We start from the raw sequence: 21,381 nt of genomic DNA, 5'->3' as shown, positions 1-21,381 counted from the left end.
ATCTGTGAGTCTGCTTCTGTTTTGTTATATTCATTCATTTGTTTTATTTTTTAGATTCCACATATGGGTGAAAACATAGTATTTGTCTTTCTCTTTCTGACTTATCTCACTAAGCATAATACCCTCCAGGTCCCTCCATGTTGTAAATGTCAAAATTTCATTCTTTTTTATGGCTAATATTCCATTGTGTGTGTGTATACACACACACCACATTTTCTTTATCCGTTCATCTGTTGATGGACATTAGGTTGCTTCTGTATCTTAGTTACTGTAAATAATGTTGCTATGAATATTGGGCTGCATATATCTTTTCAAATTAGTGTTTTCGTTTCTTCAGATATATACCCAGGATCAAAATTGCTGAATCATATGGTGGTTCTATTTTTAATTTTTTGAGGAACCTCCATAATGTTTTCCACAGTGGCTGTACCAATTAGAGGATCTTTATTTAGAATTCTAACAATATGTATATTTTTCATTTTTGTTTAGAATAAATTTGGACACAAAATGGATTTTTTATAAGAAACACTTTACAACATGGGCCTGAATAAATCTTTGGTCATAACCACAGGACAAGAAGGGCAGAGGTCATTGGGGTACTTTCTAAAATTTCTTTATAAGCACATACTTTATTCTTTATGAATCAAGATCACATAAGTATTTTTAGCGTTTTAATTATATTGTTTCAGTATATGACATTTACATACAAAGAGAATCTGATTTTGGTAATTCACCATGACTTCCCAATTATAAAATTTGGTGGGTTATCTTGTAGTCCTTATCTTGTTTTACCTCTCTGCTAAACTACTCTCATATTCCTCAAACTGTGTCTTTGCTTTATCACACTACTTCCTTTTACTTTTCTTTCTCTCTGACTTCTTCTAAATCCTTTTTGTCCATCTCTTCTTCCTCTGCTAAAGTTGTTGCTGTATAAGGTCTTTCCTTGACCTTTAGTCTCATTCACTGTTAAGTACCTACTATGTACTAGGCTCTATCCTAGGCACTTTTTTGTGTATTGTTCCTGATAATTTATAACAACTCTGAACAGCCACGTTAACTTTCCTGAGTTCACTACTAAGCGGGTAGAGAAGATATAACACCAAATGTTTGACTCTAAAGTATATATGATAATAGTTTTCAAACCTTTAAAAGAAACTGAATAGTTAAAAAAATTCTTACTAGGACCCCAAAATATAAAACAGATGAGAACAGAACTACTCTGTTAGGTTGGGGGTGACAGGTCCAGTGTGGGCATCCTCCCCATTCTGCCCTCACTGTGCCATTAAATGCACTTACTCAGAACCCAAGGTCTCTGGGAAAACCAGTTAAAAAGGTACAGTGATTGGTACTAATTCTTAAGCCCGTATTTATTTTGTTTTAAACTTAGATTTCCAACTGGATCCTGAACATTTCTATCTTTATACCTGCATGTCTGACATGTACTTCAGTTCCTTATGTCCCAAAATTGAGCTTATCTTCTTTGTGAAACCTGTTCTAGCTATTGTGGATTCTGTTGTGGTGAAACTTAGCCCAGCCAATCTTCTGTGCCAGAGACTTGGGAGTTGTTAAAGAGTTCTTCTTGCTTCTGTCTCACATATAATTAAACCAGTTAAGGTCCTAAGGGTCATAGCCCCTAGAGGCGCTCATAATCATTTACTTTGCTTCCTTTTTCACTCTTTCTGTCTTCAATCTTTTTCATATAAAGATTTCTAAAATTCAGGTCAGAATGCATTACTCACCTACTAACATTTTTTATGTGTCCTGATTATCTAATTAAAAAAAAGTTCAAAGCATACAAGGCCCTTCAAATTTGACACTTAGAATACACTATGTTCTCTCAGGCATCTAGCCATTGTATATTCTTTTCTTTTACATCCCCCCTGCCTCTCTGTCTACCTGGCAAATGATTGTTGTCCCTTATGTATCAAGTTATCAAGTTATGTATGTTTTCTGCAGACACTCTCCTGACTTCTCCAGGCTTCCAGTTCTCTTATATTTAAAAAATCATCTTTCTTCACACTAGACTTTGATCTCCTTGGGAACAGAGACTGTCTTCTATCAACTAGCACAATACTGGTACATAGTTAAGTGTTCAAGATATGTTCATTGAATAAATAGATTCTTTCCAAGAAGATAAAAGTTCTTAAGCTATCTGGCTGTCCCCTGGTGTATCTGTCCCTGTCCACCCCCCTGCCCCTGCCAATTCATCTGTTCACAAAGTATTTTTTGAATTGATATTATGTACCCAAGCTTTAGGCACTAGGATACAGAGATAAGCAAGAATGTCATTAGTGTTAAGTCCACCTAGGTTTCTAACCAGAAACCTGGGCATCATCCTAGTCCAGTTGTTCCTAAGTGTGTTGCCCAGATTAGCATCATCTGGGAATTTGGAGGTGGGGTGGGACCCAGCAATCTTTTTTTTTTTTTATAAGGCGTCCATTTTCTTAATACAGTTATCAAATATAGGATATCCCAAAATTTTAAGCTTTAATAACTTTAGTGGAATAAATGCTACAAGCATATAAAAAGCATCATTGTCATTTTAATTTCTTTTACCTTAACTTTGTGATTTTTTTAATGTAAATTTATTTATTTTATTTATTTATTTTTGGCTGCATTGGGTCTTCATTGCTGTGCGTGGGCTTTCTCTAGTTGTGGTGAGCGGGGGCCACTCTTTATTGCGGTGCACGTGCTTCTCATTGAAGTGGCTTCTCTTTGTTGCGGAGCATGGGCTCTAGGCGCGCGGGCTTAGTAGTTGTGGCTTGTGGGCTCTAGAGCGCAGGCTCAGTAGTTGTGGCACGTGGGCTTAGTTGCTCTGCGGCATGTGGGATCTTCCCGGACCAGGGCTTGAACCTGTGTCCCCTGCATTGGCTGGCGGATTCTTAACCACTACGCCACTAGGGAAGCCCTGTGATTCTTTTTTTTTAATTGAAGTGTAATTGACCTACAACATTATGTTAGTTCCTGGTGTACAACATAGTGATTTGATATTTCTATACATTACAAAATGATCACCACGATAAGTCTTGTTACCATCTATGACCATGCAAAGATATTACATTATTATTGACTATATTCTCTACGTTGAACATTTCTTACCCGTGACTTGTTTATTTTTTAACTGGAAATGTGTACTTCTTAATCTCCCTCACCTATTTCCTCATCCCCTCACCCCTCTCCCCTCTGGCAACCACCTGTTTGTTCTCTGTATATAGAACTCTGTTGTCTGTTTCTGTTCTGTTTTGTTAGTTCATTTGTTTTGTTTTTTTAGGTTCTACATATAAGTGAAATCGTATGGTACTTGTCTTTCTCTGCCTGACTTATTTCACTTAGCATATTACCATCTAGGCCCATTCATGTTGTCGCAAATGGCAAGATTTCTTTCTTTTTTTTATGATTCCACACACACCCCCCCCCCACATCTTTTTAATCCATTAATCTATTGACAGGCACTTAGGTTGCTTCCATTATCTTGGCTCCTGTAAATATGCAATTGCATATTGTTCCTATGCAGTGAACATAGGGGTGTATATATCTTTTCAAATTAGTGTTTTTATTTTCTTTGGATAAATACCCAGGAGTGGAATTGCTGGATTGTATGATAGTTCTAGTTTTAATTTTTTGAGGAACCTCCATACTGTTTTCCATAGTGGCTGTACCAATTTACATTCCCACCAACAGTGCAAGAGGGTTCCCTTTTCTCCACATTCTCGCCAACACTTGATATTTGTTGTCTTTTTGATAATAACCTTTCTGAGTGGTGTGAGGTGATATCTCATTGTGGTTTTGATTTGCATTTCCTTGATCATTAGTGATGCTGAAGTACTTTTTGTGTGGCTGTTAGCCATCTGTATGTCTTCCTTGGAAAAATGTCTATTCAAGTCCTCTGCCCATTTTTAATGGGGATGTTTGTTTTTTTGATGTTGAGTTATATGACTTATTTGTATATTTTAGATATTAACCCCTTATTGGATTTATTGTTTACAAATATCTTCTCCCATTCAGTAGACAGCCTTTTCTTTTTGTTGGTAGTTTCCTTCTCTGTGCAAAAAGTTTTTAGTTTGATGTAGTCCCATTTGTTTATTTTTGCTTTTATTTCCCTTGCCCGAGGAGACATACCCAAAAAAAATATGTTTTCTTCTAGGAGTTTTATGGTTTCAGATCTTACATTTGAGACTTTAATCCATTTTGAGTTTATTTTTGAATATGGTGTGAGAAAGTAGTCCAGTTTGATTCTTTTGCATGTAGCTGTCTAGTTTCCCCAATACCATTTATTGAAGAGGCTGTCTTTTCCCCATTGTATATTCTTGCCTCCTTTGTCATAGATTAATTACCCATATAAGTGTGGGTTCATTTGTGGACTTTCTATTCTGTTCCATTTACCTATGTATCTGTTTTTGTACCAGTACCATACTTTTTTTTTTTTTTTTTTTTTGATGACAGTAGCTTTGTAGTATAGTTCGAAATCAGGGAATGTGATACGTCCAGCTTTGTTCTTCTTTCTCAAGATTGTTTTGGCTATTTGGGGTGTTTTGTGTTTTCAGTTTTGTTTATCTTTTCAGAGAACCAGCTCGTAGTTTCATTGATCTTTTCTGTTGCTTTCTTAGTCTCTTTTATTTATCTCCACTCTGATATTCATTATTTCTTTCCTTCTACTAACTTTGGATTTTGTTTGTTCTTTTTCTAGTGTCTTTAGTTGTAAGGTTAGATTGTTTGAGATTTTTCTTGTTTCCTGAGGTAGGCTTATATTGCTATAAATTTTCTTCTTAGAACTGCTTTTGCTGCATCCCATAGATTTTGGATTGTTGTGTTTCCATTTTCTTTTGTCTTCTGGTATTTAAAATTTTTCTCTTTGATTTCTTCAGTGACACACTGGTTGTTTAGCATATTGTTTAGCCTCCACATCTTTCTTTTTGCAGTCTTTTTCTTGTAGTTGATTTCTAGTCTCATACTGTTGTGGTTGGGAAAGATGCATTATATAATTTAAGTCTTCTTAAATGTAGTGAGACTTGTTTTATGGCCATCATGTGATCTATCCTGGAGAATATTTCATGTGCACTTGAAAAGAACGTGTATTCTGCTTTTGAATGGAATGTTACATAAATATAAAGTCCTTCTTGTATAATGTGTCATTTAAGGTCATTTAAATATAAAGTCCTTCTTGTATAATGTGTCATGTTACATAAATATAAAGTCCTTCTTGTATAATGTGTCATTTAAGGCCAATTTTCTGTCTGGATGATCTGTCCATTGATGTTAATGGGGTGTTGAAGTCCTCTACTATTATTGTGTTACCATCAATTTCTCCCTTTATGTTTGTTAATATTTGCTTTATGTATTTAGGTGTTCCTATTTTGGGTGTATATATATTTACAACTGTTATATATTCTGGTTGGATCTATCCCTTTATCACTATGTAATGTCATTCTTTGTCTCTTGTTATAGTCTTTGTACTAAAGTCTATTTTGTCTCATGTAAGTATTGTTACACACATACACGCACACACATACATGTATATGAATGATTATTTTAAGTTGATGATCTTTTAAGTTCCAACACATCCTAACAACCCTGTATTTTTACTCCCCTGCCTTTAATATTTTTGACATCATATTTTACATCTGTTTGTTTTGTATATCCCTTAGCTACTTATTGTGGATATAGGTGATTTTACTACCTTATCATTTAACCTTCCTACTAGCTTTATACATGGTTGATCTACTACCTTTACTGTTTTTTTGCTTTTATTGATGAGTTTTTTTTGGTAATTTTCAGAGGTTTTCTCTTATTCTTTCAATTGAAAAAAATTCCTCTGCTTTCTCATTTTGCTTAACTTTCTCTGTCTCTGAAATTAGGTGAAACAGTTACCTGTTGTATTGTTGAAGGGGTGTCCTTGTATGGAAGCATCCCTATATAGTCTGTATGTACCCAGTGACTTTGGTAGGAGAGCTGGATCTGACGTGAGCACAAGTTATGTCTTTCCCTAGGGTAGGAGGTGGGGCTGGAAATGGAGGGGCTAGAGTGGAGCCAAGTGTGAGTTGGGGCTTCCCCTCTGCTCAGTAGCCAACACCACCCCCTATTGGGGGGCAGGGTCAGTTCCCATATTGCTGGAGCAGAAGCTTTAAGGATTGGGTCTGAGCTGGCTCCATTTCCTCTAAGTGTGTGCTCTCCCCATCCCAGCACTGGCACCCTTGCCCCACAGGCTGAGCGGTACTGGAACAAGAGGGTCCAGTACAGGAGCTCAGTGTGGGTCTGGATGCGGGCTGTGGTGGTCCTGGCCACAGTCAGAGCGTGTGACCGCTTGTGATGTGCTGCCTCAATAAGCATCAGTTATGACTGCCCTTGCCCCATTCAGTTGCTGTCCTGGGTCCAAGCTGCCTTTGTGTCCCGCACAACTGAGCACTCCCCTTGGTTGCTACAGCCCTTGCCCTAGTGTGGAGCTACATTGCAGAGTAGGTAGGGCGGTGTGGATGCTCAGTGTGGGTATAGGCACTTAGCATGCATCTGGGTGCAGCTGTGGCAGTCCCTGCTGGAGGCAGAGCCCAAGACCACTTTTGATTCACTTCCTTTTTATAAGCCCAGTAATGGCCTAACCCCCACCCTGTTCAGATGCCTCCCTGGCCCCAGGCTGGCACAGTCCTTCACAACTGAGCACTACCCTTGGCTGAGGCAGCCCTTGCCCTAATGTGGAGTTGTGTTGTGAAGCAAGCAGCGCCTGAGCGGGCACTTGGCTCAGGTTGGGACTCATGCCAGGCTGGCTGTGGGAAATGGACCAGAGTCCAGTGCAGTTTCAATTTGCTTTCTCTTTCTTGTTTCAAGAGTAAGCACGTATTCACGCTTTTCCTGCAAAGAATCTATGTTTCTTACAGCCCTCCTGTTGGTCCCACTATATTTCTACCCAGCTAAGTGGACTCGTCTTTCCAGTGTTGGACCCTAGGGCTGAGGCACTCAATATATGGCTCAACCCTCTGTGTCTCCCTGTAAGGGCACAGGTCCCAACCTGATTGCTTCTCTTCCCTTCCTTCCTGATTCTGTGTACATCTTTCTTACAGCTTTGGTTGTACAAGAGCCTTTCTGCCAGTCTTCAGTTAGTTTTCAGTGTGAATTGCTGCACATGGAGATCTCTTCATGAGGGGTGGTGAGTTCCATGTCCTCCTACTCCAACATCTTGATCTCAGTGTGCTCCTTTTGTAATTTTTATATTTCTCATTGTGGTTTTTTCCCCTTAGAAGAATCCCTTTTAACATTTCTTATAAAGCTAGTAGTTTACAAGCTGAGCTCTTTTGCTTTTTTGGTGTCTGTAAAACTCTATTTTTCCTTAAAATCTGAATATAGCCTTGCCAATTAGAGTATTGCTGATTGTAGACTTTTTCCCTTTTATCACTTAGAATGTATTTTGCCACTCCCTCTGGACTGCAAAGTTTTTGCTGAAACGTCAGCTGGTAGCCTTATGGTAGGTCCCTTGTATGTAAATAGTTCCTTTTCTGCTGCTGCTTTAATATTCTCTCTTGATCTTTATCTTTTGCCATTTTAATTACAGTGTGTCTTGGACCTCTTTGGTTTAAACTTGTTTGGAACTCTCTGTGCTTCCTGGACTTGGATGTCTGTTTCCTTTCCCAGGGTTGGAAAGTTTCAGCTATTATTTCTACAATAAATTCTCTGCTCCTTCCTCTTCTCCTTCTTGGGCTCCTATATATAGTATGCTTAGTATGCTTGATGTAGTCCTAGTTTTCTCTTAAAGTGTCCTCGTTATTTATTCTTTTTTCTGTTCTGCATGTGTGATTTCTACTACTCATTCTTCCAGTTCACTGATCCATTCCTCTTTATTATTTAATCTGCTGTTGATTCCTTCTAGTGTGTTTTTTATTTTAGTTACTATATTCTTCAGCTCTGTTTGATCCTTCTTTATATTTTCTAGTTCTTTGTTAGACTTCTCACTGTTTTCATCCATTTTTCTCCTCAGTTTATTGAGCACCTTTATGATCGTTACCCGGAACTCTTTATTGGGTAGATCGCTTTCCTCCACTCTGCATACATAGTTCTTCTGAGGTTTTATCTTGTTCCTTCTTTTGGAACATATTCTTCTGTTGTCCCATTTTGTCTAATTCTCTGTTTTTATTTCTGTGTATTAGGTAGGTTGGTTATGTTTCCCGATCTTGGAGAAGTGGTCTTTTGTAGGTGATGTCCTGTGTCAGCAGCACACTACTCTCTGGTTACCAGAGCTATATGCTCTAGGGCTTCCCCCATATGTAGGGTGTGCAGGTTCTTCTGTTGAGGAGGGGTTGACTACTGTGGGTGCACTTCTGCCCTCTGCCTGGTTGGCTGCCAGGCCCTGCCTTGTGTGGAGGCTGCCAGTTGCTGGTGAGTGTGGCCGTGTCCTCACACAGCTGGCTGTGGTGCCTTGGGGGTACTAGGGCTTTGCTAGCCAGGTCCTCAGGTGCCTGTCTGCAGGGCCCTGGGAGGTCCTGCAGCCGGTGCCCACCTGCTGGTGGGCAGGGCTGTGTCTTGGCATGGTTGGTGAGCTTTATTTGTTAATGAGCAGTGAGATAAGATAATTTCTAATGTTCCCTTCCAGTTTTAGGATTCTGTGTTACTTCCCTTACTGTACTGTCTATGCTTTCTTTACCCACTATTCCTCTCATGTATTTTACAAAACATTTAAAATTCATTTTCAGTAACCACATGTAGGGTTTATTTTAAGTGTATCTTTAAAGGATGGGGTTGTATTCCCTTGGTATTTATTTTATATCATTTCAAATAAAATTATCCTATCTTTAGTTCCATAAAACATTAGTTTTTACAAATGGAGGCCCAATTAGTAACAAAAAAATCATGAATAATCTTAGTTTGTATTTTGCTTTTTTTTTTTTTTTTGGCAGTGCTGCATGACATGTGGGATCTTAGTTCCCTGACCAGGGATCGAACCCATGCTCCCTGCAGTGGAAGCGTGGAGTCCTAACCACTGGACCTTCAGGGAAATCCCTGTATTTTGCTTCTTTTTTACTTTTGCTGACTCATTGAGGCAGGTCCACCTCAAAGCATGATCCTAGAGATAAGCATATTATCTGGCTTGTTTTATGAACTTTGGAACAACAAGTAAAAATAATTTTTCTCCCAAAAGGTAGAATTCAAGAAAACAATAGGGTTTTTTCCTTTCTTTAATCTTTTAAAGTAATGAAATAAGAAATCTAGGTGTTTAAGAAGAAGTTTTACAGTGTATTAAAGCAGGTTCTGTAAAATTAAACTTTAAAAACTTATTTTCAAAATAAGTCATATGTAACTGATTAAAATGTGTTTTTATTTAAAATATACCAGCATGTGCAAAGGCATAACGCATTGCTAAAAAATGTAGTCTGGAAACAAATCAGAATACTGAAAATAAGGCTATAATTTTTTAAATAAGAGGAAAATATTTTCTTTACACATGAAGTTTTTGGTCCAAATGGTATTTAACCCACTGACTGATTAGTCTATTAAGGCATTCTATTCCAGAAAAACTTCATTTTTGGTAAAAATTGATTGCATTAGCACATTACTTATGATAATGGGCATAGATTTTTTTTTCCCAAAGTGATGCTGTGGTTTTGCTTTTGGAAGAGAGTACAAGTTTTCTGTGGGCTTAAGTATTAAAAATGCTTCTTAAAAACTTGAAATTGTTATGCATTAAACCAGAACTCTTGGAGCTTTTTCAGATTTTACTGCTTATAGTCACTGCTCCCTTGAGTAGATATTTTATGAACCTGTTTTTACTTGCTGGAAAATAGAATTTTCCATAATTAAGGAAAAACATCAGTTATTTTATCCACTTGACTTTGTCTCTGCTTGTTATTGTTTGCTTTAGAGATTTATCTAAGTTATCGACATGATTCAGATTCCAGTGTATGAAATAGAGCTTTTGAGAAGGTGCTTTGAGTGGAAAAATAAATATCTTACAAGATATCTAGCTTTGGGTGTGTCTACTTCTGTTTGAATTTCTGGTTTTTCTTTGCATTTATAGCTATACTCCATTATAGTATATATCTTTGAGTATAAAATTGGTTAACACATTGAAAGTTCAGCTTATGAGACAGAGCATGATAAAATCTCAAAACAATTTTCAAATACACCTATTTACAAAAATACGAATATTTTTATGTTAAATAATGTCATTTTACACTCTACATATTTCTACATTATGCCCATCTCTGTCATTATTGTAGACATCTTCTAATTTCCAGGAAATCTTCCTGTCTTCCTCAGTGACTGATGTACACAGCCTGTCTTCCATTCAGTCCTCTGCCATCTTCCTCCATAGCTCATAATTTGTGGTGATAACTCTTTTCATGTCCTGTATATTTTTGACATCTATTTTCATGGCCATTCTTTAGATCCTTAACTTAACAAGCGTTGATTTAGTTTAAAAAATTCTATACCCTCTACTTACAAATTAGGATTTTTTTTTTTTAAGCAATGGCTGTTTAGTGAGTAGATATTTATCTTGCTATCAAGAAACTTATCTAACAGGGAATATATAACATTTATAAAAAGCCATGATACTTACCAGAGACGTAAAGTGCATGCAAAGTCAGAGGAGGAAGAAGTAATTCTGCCTGGGCAATCCAGAGGAAGTGGCATCCAAAAATGTTGTTAAATATTTTAAACATAGAGAAGTACAGAGAATAATCTAATAAAGAAATATAATTCTGCCACCCGGAATTAACAAATGTTATTTTTCAGAGGTCTAAAGGTAACATCTTTCTTCCTTTTGAACAAAACAAAGGCTTTAGAATGTTTTAACCTTAGACTTCCCCTTCTTTTGATACCATTTTGTGGTGGTGGTGGTAATGTTTTTGGCTCATCTTTGCTCCTTGTATCCTGTTCTTCCCATTGGGATTTAATTTCCACCTTGCTGCAGTATCTCCTTTAGTGCTTCTTTCACATTTTCCATCTTTTTAAGCCCTGCTAAATCCTTTGTGTTTTCCACACGTGTCTTCCAATTTACTCATTTTCTCTCTGTCTGTGGATAATCAACTGCTTAACCTGTCCATTGATGTTTTTGTTCCAAATATTGCTGTTGGATTTTTTTTAAAGAAAATGTCTGTTTTTTTTGTATTTTTCTTGCCTTATGGCATCTATTTCTTTCTTCATCTCTTTTGACATGAAATGTACTTCTTTTAATGTTTCTTTCAGATTCTCTTATCTATGGGTCTGAGTGTTAGTCCTTCCATTGGTTGTTTGTGTCTTCTGACTCTTTATAAGTGAAGTTCATTTCTTCTTCTTCCTCTTTTTATTTTTTTAAATATGAACCCTTTTTAGTGGGAGTTGCTTTCCCATGAGCCTTGGATTGTGAAGGCATGCTGATGTAGAGATTCATGTTTGCTTCTGCCAAGGTCCTATTGGCTTCACTGAATCTGGAACAATTGCTATTCTTAATTTCCTGGCGGGGGAGTAGTCTTGGGTATTATGATTTCTTATGTATGATTTATTTTCTACCAATGCCCCTAGACTTTCTTGTGACTGTCCCAGGCCAGTGAACAAAATTTTCCTACAAGTTGTTTTACAAATGGGATGGACAGCATTTTGTAGCTCCAGGTTATATGCAGGGAGCCAAGCCTAGTTCCAGCTTCCTACCTCTGACAGGGCTGCAGCCTGTCTTCTGTCCCTATATGGGTGTCGAATCACTGGTCACCACTTCCCTGAACTTCAGCCTCTGCTCATGCTCTGACTATGCGTTCGTCTATTATTTCTGGCACCTGAGAGTTTTCTTGCTTTTATAGTAATCTTTTGTTTATTTATTTATTTTTATATTTATTTTTGGCTGTGTTGGGTCTTCGTTTCTGTGCGAGGGCCTTCTCCAGCTGCGGTAAGCGGGGGCCACTCTTCATCACGGTGCGCGGGCCTCTTCACTATCGTGGCCTCTCTTGTTGCGGAGCACAGGCTCCAGACGCACAGGCTCAGCAGTTGTGGCTCACGGGCCTAGTTGCTCCGCGGCATGTGGCATCTTCCCAGACCAGGGCTCGAACCCGCGTCCCCTGCATTAGCAGGCAGATCCCCAACCACTGCACCACCAGGGAAGCCCAAGTTTTCTTGCTTTTAAACTTAGTTATTTATTTTATTTTATTTTATTTTTTTCTTATAGTATATATAACATTTCTGTGTTGCATAGGAAGCTTCTCAAGTTTCTGTTCAGAATTGAGGGGTTGACATTTGAACCATGGCTTTGGAAGACAGGCAATGATGAGGTCATTCCAAGATAATGAAACAGCCTAAACAAAGGTATGGAGTGAGTAGTGATGAGGCTTTCATAGGGAATAACTGAAAACCTCATGGTTGACTTTGACTTAAGTTCAGGGTATGTGGAGATAATTAATGGACTTAAGTTCAGGGTATGTGGAGATAATTAATGGGAAATATGTTTGGAAAGGTAGATTGGAATCAAGTGCAATAGTCCTTGAATGGTAGTCTAAGGAATTTTGACTTCATTCTACACACAGCAGGGAGCCTATGAACGTCTGTTTGTGTGAGAGCGATGCAGAGCTTTGCCCTAGGAACAGTAATTTGGTAACCATGAATAGGTTGGAATGGAGAGACCATACTGGAAATAGGGAGCTCAGTTAAGATACTATTAGCAGTAGTCCAGAAAGAGGTAATAAGGAGCTGAAATAAGGTAATAATATTGGCAATGAAGATGATGTGAGAGGTAAATAGATGTTTGTAGAGAGATACTGTGATGTAGATTTCTCATTGGTATGCAGGGGAAAGAGGATTCCAAAATGACCTTAAGAGTACATTGAAACTATTAAGAGAAATAAGAGACACAGAGGGGTAGGTTTGTAAAGGAAGATGAGTTCAGTTATGAAAATATTAAATTTATAGTGCAAGTGAGACAGTCAAGTGCAAAGGGCCACCCAAACAGAAAGAAGGGCAAAAGGGCAAAGGATAGCATTATAGGGTTTAGTAGAACAGAGGTAGTGAATGAAGGTGGTGGTGAATGAATCCATTTCAGAGATGGAGTCAAGAATTGGAGAAGAGGAAGTAAGCCGAAAAGAAAACTAGTAAATTAGGAAGCAGGTGGAAGAAGGGAAATTTAGGGAATCATGTATCAAAGCAGTTAGGAGTATGGTCCAAATTATAGGCATTTTTATGGAAGCCATAGGCTAAGAGCATTTCACAGCTGGAGGCTGTCTCCAGATGTAGAGAGAGTGGAAGATGTTGAGGAGGACAAGGACAGAGAAAGGGTCAGTTCATAGGAGTGGGAGTTAAAACACAGGATATGAAGAATAAGAGGAAGAAACGGTGGTGAGAGTGGAAATAATGTAGCAATTTAACTTTTGAAATAAAATATTCTAGGGTGTGCATAGAATTTATGAAGTATAGATCTGCACATATATGTTTGTGAATATATAAATGTATTATATATGCTGTATATGTATGTATGTAAATTTTTCCCACTTTTAACATGTAGGTATTGGCGTCCTTGGGTTACTCTGTTACCCTGTGATAAAATATTAACAAGCAGTACTCTAATTTGTCTAATTCAAAAAAAACAAAAACGAAAGCTTCACTCGGATCTTCATAATTGGGGTATAATGAAAGGGGGAAGAGAGAGGGCAACATTATTGTTGGAGTAGATATGGGAGTAGATGAAGGTCACAGAGTTGGAAAGGAGAAGTACATGCTACTTAGTAAAAGGTAAAGGACTTTGGAAATTTGGGCTATGAAAAGCCTATTCCTTGTGAAAGCATACTTTGTATTAATAGTGTCAAAGAGAATATGTACAGGGAGATCAGCTTGGTGCTTTGTGACCACCTAGAGGGGTGGGATAGGGAGGGTGGGAGGAAGACACAAGAGGGAGGAGATATGGGGATATATGTATATGTATAGCTGATTCACTTTGTTTTAAAGCAGAAACTAACACACCATTGTAAAGCAATTATACTCTGATAAAGATGTTTAAAAAAGAGAGAGAAAGAACATGTAGTTTGTACAGGGACACTATACCTTATCAAATGTCTCTTCTGTGCCATACGCTTTACTTGTATATTTTAAATTTAATCTTCTAAAAAATAGTATGAGGTATTATTATCTCCCTTTTACGGAAAAAAAAGCTGAAGTTTGAAAAATAAAAGAACTTTCTAAATCATAATGTTAGTAGTTGTCCAAGGAGGGATTCAAACCCAAATGTATCTGTTTCTAAAATCTTTGTCCTTTCTACTAAATCATTATGTCTTTATATATTTATGTGGTACAGGGACAAAGGGGGAAATGGTACAGGGGAGAAGACTGGGGTGGTTTATATTTAATTTAGAGTCTGTAGTCATTAGGAGACCATACCAATGCGGAGAGTTTTCCTTCTTCAAACTTAGCAGGGTGCTTACCCAACTACCATTGGATGGGGAGAGGAATTGAATTTGGTTTCTCCATCTAGGCTGTTAGCCTTAATACTAGCCCCAGAGAGCTCAGTATGTTTCATGCTAATAAAGAAATAGAAATTTGCAGCATTATCGTGGGAAAAGATTCCAGTTTATCAGGGCTTTGGCTGAGGCTTCATTGACCACTTAACTGATTTCATCCATCACTTTGTTTTTGCTGCTTTAGTAGATCAGCTTTTTAACCACTGATCATTAGGCCTGCTGTTTAGATGTGTAATCTTCAAAGGGTTCTTTGCTGATAAATCTGATTTTACTAACTTTTCTCATCTTAAATTAGTTATTGACTTTGCATGGAAACCAGGAGGGAGTCTACTAAAACAGTAGAAAGAACAATATGAATGTAACATGTTTTAGTGTTAAATATTCTTTAAGATGAATCATTATAATTAACATGAATTATTACAAATGGAATCAAAGTAGCTATAAGTAGTAATATTTGGTGAAATCAACGTCAACTAGGAATGGTTCAGTGTTTCCATTAAGATTGTTGACTGGATTAATGGCAGCTGTGGTTGTGACTATCTTTTGTGCACTACTCTTTTTTTTTTTTTTAAACCTGACTTGAGAACCTGCACGAGGAACTACTTTATTTTATTTATTTATTTATGGCTGTGTTGGGTCTTCTTTTCCGTGCGTGGGCTTTCTCTAGTTGCGGCAAGTGGGGGCCACTCTTCATCGCGGTGCGCGGGCCTCTCACTGTCGCGGCCTCTCTTGTTGCGCAGCGCAGGCTCCAGACGTGCAGGCTCAGCAGTTGTGGCTCACGGGCCCAGTTGCTCCGCGGCATGTGGGATCCTCCCAGACCAGGGCTCGAACCCGTGTCCCCTGCATTGGCAGGCGGATTCTCGACCACTGCGCCACCAGGGAAGCCCTGCACTACTCTTTTTAATGAAATATTTCATACATAGAAAATATATAGTATATATACTTTATAAAGAGTAATAATAAAACAGTTGCTAAATTGTTTCCATTCTTATTGCTTCTCCCTCCTCTACTCCTTCAAGTCCTGTATTTTGAATTCTACGTATTAACTTATGAGATGGAGCATAACCAATGCTGTTGAAACTACCTGTGTGCATTTCTCTTACCCCTGCTGTGGTTCCACCTAACATCAGAGATTCACTCACCCTGAATATGGTGATTATCATTTCCTTGCTTTTCTTTACAGTTTGGTCATATATATATACATATTCTGTATTTAGTTTTGCATGTTTAGAACTTTATATAAATGGACCATGCTCTGCATATTTTCTGTAACTTGTTTGTAGTTTTTGTTTTCTCAGCATTGTTTGTGAGATTCCCCAGTGTTGATACATGCATGCATGTAGCTGTAGCTCCTTTGTTTTTACTGCTGTATAATATTATACTGTATAAGTAATAATAATTTGTCCATTCTCCTGTCAATGGACACTTGGGTTGTTTCTTTTGTTCTTTTGCTGTAAGAAACACTACTGCTATAAGTATTGGGTTGGCCAAAAAGTTCGTTCAGGTTTTTCCATAACATGTTACGGAAAACTCGAACGAACTTTTTGGCCCACCCAATACTAGGAATAGGCCCCTTGGAGCCCCTTGATGGAGAAATCTAATAGGTTTTCTGTCCCTGTCTGCTATTATTATCTCCCTAAAATTACAAGAAGGGGAGAGGCACAAGTAGCAGGTTCTAACTCTTTTCCAAGTGGCTTATACCTCCCTTGCATCTACCTCCTGTGCAAGTCGAGGGGAAGAGAGTATATGAGATATTGGCAGGGGACGGCAGCATTTACCATACCTGAATACACCCTTCACTTTAAAGTATCTTAACTTCCGTGTTAGGATTGTCCTGAGAAACAGAACCATTAGGAGAAATAGAGGAAGGGAGGGAGGAAGGGAGGGAAGGAAGGGAGAGATGGAGGAAAGGAGGGAAGGGAGGAAGGGAAGGAAGGAAAGGGAGGGAGGGAGGGAGGAAGGGAAGGAAGGAAGGAAAGGGAGGGAGGGAGGGAGGAAGGCAAGGAAGGGAGGGGAGGGAGGGAGGGAAGGGGGGAGCGAGGGAGGAAGGAAGGGAAGGGGGAAGGGAGGGAGGGAGGAAGGAAGGAAGGAAGGGAAGGGGGAGGAAGGAAGGAAGGAAGGAAGGAAATTATAAGGTATTGGCTCACGCAGTTATGGAGGCTGAAAAGTCCCATGATCTGCTGTCTACAAGCTGGAGAGCTGGGAAAACCGGTGCTGCATTTCAAAGGCCTGAAACAGAACCAATGGTGTAGATGCTAGTCCAAGTCTAGATGCCAGTCTGGAGCACCAAGGACAAGAGAAGATCAGTGTTCCAGCTTAAAGAGTCAGGCAGAGTGAATTAAAGTTTCCTCCACCTTTTTGTTAATCTCAGGTCTCAACAGATTAGATAATACCCACCCACACTGGGGAAGGCCATCTGCTTTACTTAGTTCGTCAATTCAAATGCTAATCTCTTCCAGAAACACCCTCACAGACACTCAGACACACACACAGAGTAATGATAAACCAGATATCTGGGTGTCCTGTGGCTTATTCAACATAATTTTATGTTGATGCATAAAATTAACCACCACAGCTTCTTTTGTCATACAATTATACATTGTAGTTCTCTAGGTCTCTGCCTCAGTCCTTTCTCTCTTCTCATTCTGTCTCCCCTCCCTAAATATTAAGCATCTACTCTTATGGTTTCAAATGCCATCTAAATACTGATAACTCCCAAATTATGTTCATTCCATAATTTTATTCTTAGCACTTGGTGCATATATCCAGCTACCATTCTGCATCTCAACTCATGTATTTCTTATATAAGCGCTTCAGACTCAAGTCCAAAATTAAACTCATGATCTTTCCCTTTTCTCTTGTCCCACCCCAATTTGCTTCTCCTCCTCCAGTTTTCCATTATCTCTGTGAGGGCATCTTTTCTGTTATACCTGACTAGGTAGCTGGAAGTTGAGCTTGACAATACTTTCTCCTTCCCTTCCCCTTCCCCCATATTCAGTTGGTCCTTAACTATCTCTTGAACTAGTACTTTATTTCCACTGCCACCACCCTAATCCAGGAACCATTGTCTCAAGCCTGGAATAGAGAAACATTCTCATACGGAGTGTCTCTATAATCAACTTCTGCTTCTCTAATCCACTGTGAAGCCAAACTAGCCTATTTAAATTACCAGGTTCCTGACAAATTTTTAGTGGCTTCCAATTTCCCTTTGAATAAAATTTGCAGTTCTTAACATTCCTATAAGGCCTTCTTTTGGATACTTTCTGCCTGCATCACTAGCCTCATCCTGAGCCGGAGTGACCTTTTTCCTGTATTCTCAGTATGCGCTGTGGCTCCTTACTGCTTTACCTAAGTTCTTCCCTTTGCTAGACCATTGCTCTACTCCTCTTGCCTTGCTAACTCTTCCTCATCCTTTGGATCTAAGCTTAACTGTCATTTCCTTAGGAAGGCCTTTTCTAAACTTGTTCATGTTGGTTTCCCTTTTTATCCACACCCATAGAGCCCTGACTTTCTCTTTCATGATATTTATTAACATCCTTTTTTTTTTTTTTTTCCCCTACTGAATTACAAGTTCCATGAAAGCATGGAGTCTTTGCTGTCTGTTTTATTCTGAGAGTTGCTTCAATACCTGGCAAATAGTAGATACTGAGTAATTTTTTTTTTTTTGAAAAATGAATGAGCTGCATACATATGAATTTTTGCATTTTACCTGTCCCACACTTGGGGAAAAATTACTCATTCTTCCTTTATGAAGATGTGATGAAACTTCCGGCATACATCTGTTACTAGCATGGAATTCATAGTAAAACATTACATTAGACAAACCAGAAAGGGCTATGTCGTCTATGTGTTCAGTAATTAACACTCAAATCAAGAAAGTATTCCTTTCACTATGTAGTTACATTAACTTTCAGTAATAGCTATCTTGACCTAAAATTCCTGGTGTGTTCTTTGATAGTAATAAATTGTACAGTTTGCTTCAGTTATAATTCAGAAAGACTTATCTGAGCAATCTGTAATTATCTCTTACTTTGGCGCAGTGTGGCTTTTAATTTCCAAATCTGAGCTTTGTTGTTCAGATGGTCTAAATGTCTGGAATAATTGGTCACTTGATTCCCAATTATGTTAGTGTAAATCTGAAATCAGCTTTAATAAGTAGTTTATTCAAGTTGCTGGCTAGATAATAAAGTGAAGAGTAGCATCATGACTGTTTGTGGAATTTGTTATATTTTTGGTTGGAGTTCATGAAGCCATGTATTTTTATGACCAAACTGCCCTAAGAATTATGGACAGTAATTCTGACTTGTAGCGCTTTCCTCATTTATGTTAGAATATATGGTTATCAATTTCTCTATGTAGACAGTTTATCTGTTATTCTGACATTGTGATTGGATTAGGACACCTGAGCACTAACCTCAGTTTTTAGAATGTTTCTGCATTTTAGTGATAATTGTCTGAGCACATCATTGCTCTGATTGTTTTTAAATCTTGAGATAGACTTCAGGTTGTTAAGGTAAATCTTTTATAGCTTTGGCTGAATTTCTTACAAGAGCTTTTGGTCTTGACAGCTGAGATCTGTTAGCTGATCTCTCTTAATGGTACTTAGATTTGAATTTTGCAGGCTGGGAGGCAGAACTACTTGGAACTGGTCTTTTCAACGCATGATGGCTTTAAATGCAGACTTTAAAAAATGGGCCACCTTGTAAAAAGAAAGTCTTAGTCTCTAGAGTTCATTCCCTTTCTTAGTTTGAACCAGTCCAAGTTTATAACTCAGTGGAGTTAAAAAGTTGGACTTTTTATTATTTTTAAACTCTCCGTAGGGCCTGGTAATTTGAGGTGGAGGAAACTAATATGAACCTCACATTTTCATTTCAGTCTAAATTCTGAGATTCTTTGATTCTCTGGAGCCAAAAACATTTCAAGGGTTTTCATGAGGAGGTTATGACTGGAGGGGAAGAGTGCTGCCTCTTGGTTCTGAGTGACAACCCCTGCCCTCTGCCCCTAGCTGAGAACTCAAAGAATTGTTACATAGCACTAAAATGAGCTGAGTCCAAAACTTCAGCCATATGGTCAATATAGGGCTTTTAAAGGAAGGGAAATAGTAAAAGAGTAATTTCAGAGGAACTCTCTTATGTTAAAGAACTGAGAAAATGAAGTCTTTCTGAAGCTAAGTGTAAATTATACCACCTTCTTTGGGAGCAAAAGCTGCTAAATGTAACAGAAGAAAATGACAGTGTAGGAAATCAAAGTTCAGGAACAGGCTTTCAAGTGTGGTTTTCTTATACTTAATCCTTTACTCCCCTCTCAGGATCCATTCCCTCCTTTTCCTCCTCCTTCTCCAAAGTCTGTTTGAAAGAGATTTTGATGGGTAATGGCAAAGGAAGGCACCTTTAGACGTAGTATAAATTAGGGCATAAGATGCCCTTTGTACAGGAATTATCTTAGACATGCTTTTGAAAACATACTTTTTTTTTTAGCCTTATTTAAGAAAATAATCAAAGGTATGATTTTTAAATCTTTGAGTTTAGTCTGCTTTCAGTAAAAATAAGGAAAAGGTACCAAAATAAGCAAACCTCTTTTTTTTCTTTCCTGGTTTCTGCTTATAAGATTTACAGGTATTTAAAATAAACCCATGAAAAACAGAAATACTGTCCTGGGATTGGCTAAATAGTCAGAGCAATTACTTCCAGGCTCCAAAATCCAACTGAGCTTGACTTTTGGAAATAAATTTGGCTAAGACTTCTTCCTTATTCTGTTGTATAAAGGTGTACATGAAATGATACTGACCTCTGCCAGAAACCCCAGGAATCCTATTCAGTGATGTACTTGTAATGGTCATGAAAGAATTAAATCAACACAGATGTGGATTAATGTGAAAAAGTAGGCAAAACACTAAATTCTCATTGTGTGGTTTCAGTGTTGCAGATCCTTCAAAATACTTTGGTATACCACAATAATTAAAGGGTTTAAGAATGTTAAGATACTTAGAAAATAAAAGCCCACAGTTGAATAACAAGAATGACCTGCTTTATTTTTTAAAATTGAAATTAATGTAGATTGCCATGGTGAAAATAGGTTGAAATATTTAATAATAACTGTTTTGTGCAGCCCTAGAGATCAAAAACAGTAATGTAAATAAGCAGGTCTTTAAAGAATCATACTCACAAATATGTTTAATGTGAATGATTGCTAGAAGGGAAGTGCATTTTTTTCAATGCTATGCAAAGAAATTTTAATGGACTTGATGTTTGCAGTGAGAATCTACAAATTAGCATTAATAACTCAAATTTTAAAATATTTGCTCATTGCTCTAGATTATGACTGTATTCACGAAATACTGTTTTCAAACACTAATTAATCATTTTAAGTAAACTTTTAAAAACACATTTATGACATCAATAAGTATGACTGTTTATTACATTTTACCTATAAAAAGTTGAACTGTTTTATATACTCTTTATGGAAACAGTGCACAGTCATAAATTAAAAGATGCAACTGTTTTGGACATTTTACTGGTGGTCCTGTGTTTTCCTGCCAGCAGTGCAGCTGTTTCAGGTTTCTCAGGATAACATATAAAAAGCTGTATGTACACTGCAAGTTTATGCTTGAATTGCCAAGCCAGAGATGGTATGACTCAACTTTCCCAGAAGCAAGTTATACCAAAATGTGATGAATTAAAACAGCTAGTTGCACAGTGGTTTGTATTCAGTTATGAAAACCAGTTCTCATTTATGATAGTTGGCTTTGTAAGGTTGACACATTCTACTGTGGTACTTGAATTTTGCCATGAGTAAAGAGCCATTGGAGCGAAGACTGTGCTTTTGAGGGTCTGAGGAAAGAGAAAAGGGTGATACAACACTATATGGGGTGTGGATAAAACTTAGCTGGAAACTTGTGTCAGGAATGGAACATTTTCATTTTCAAGATACCTGTAAAAATATGACTCACTTATTTGTGTGATAGTTACTGAATTGTCAATGAAGAGAA

General features: G+C 37.9%; 1 protein-coding gene across 2 annotated transcripts in view; it reads left to right on the top strand.

The window, feature by feature from the left end:
* MNAT1 (MNAT1 component of CDK activating kinase) overlaps positions 1-21,381 on the top strand; it is a 211,877-nt gene that overhangs the window by 188,315 nt on the left and 2,181 nt on the right. Inside the window, exon 8 of one of the 2 annotated variants that reach the window (XM_082386677.1) lies at positions 15,413-15,938. The exons of the other annotated variant lie outside the window; for it this stretch is intronic. Within the exon in view, the coding sequence (XP_082242803.1) occupies positions 15,413-15,425 (13 nt within the window). The 3' untranslated portion in view covers positions 15,426-15,938. Of the gene's footprint in view, positions 1-15,412; positions 15,939-21,381 lie in introns of those variants that run through there. 2 annotated transcript variants of the gene reach the window in all.

Source organism: Balaenoptera borealis (assembly GCF_965194805.1).
Source record: "Balaenoptera borealis genome assembly, chromosome: 3".
Lineage (NCBI taxonomy): Eukaryota > Metazoa > Chordata > Mammalia > Artiodactyla > Balaenopteridae > Balaenoptera > Balaenoptera borealis.
Note: the sequence above shows the minus strand (reverse complement) of the source record. Positions and strands in the feature narration are given on the sequence as shown.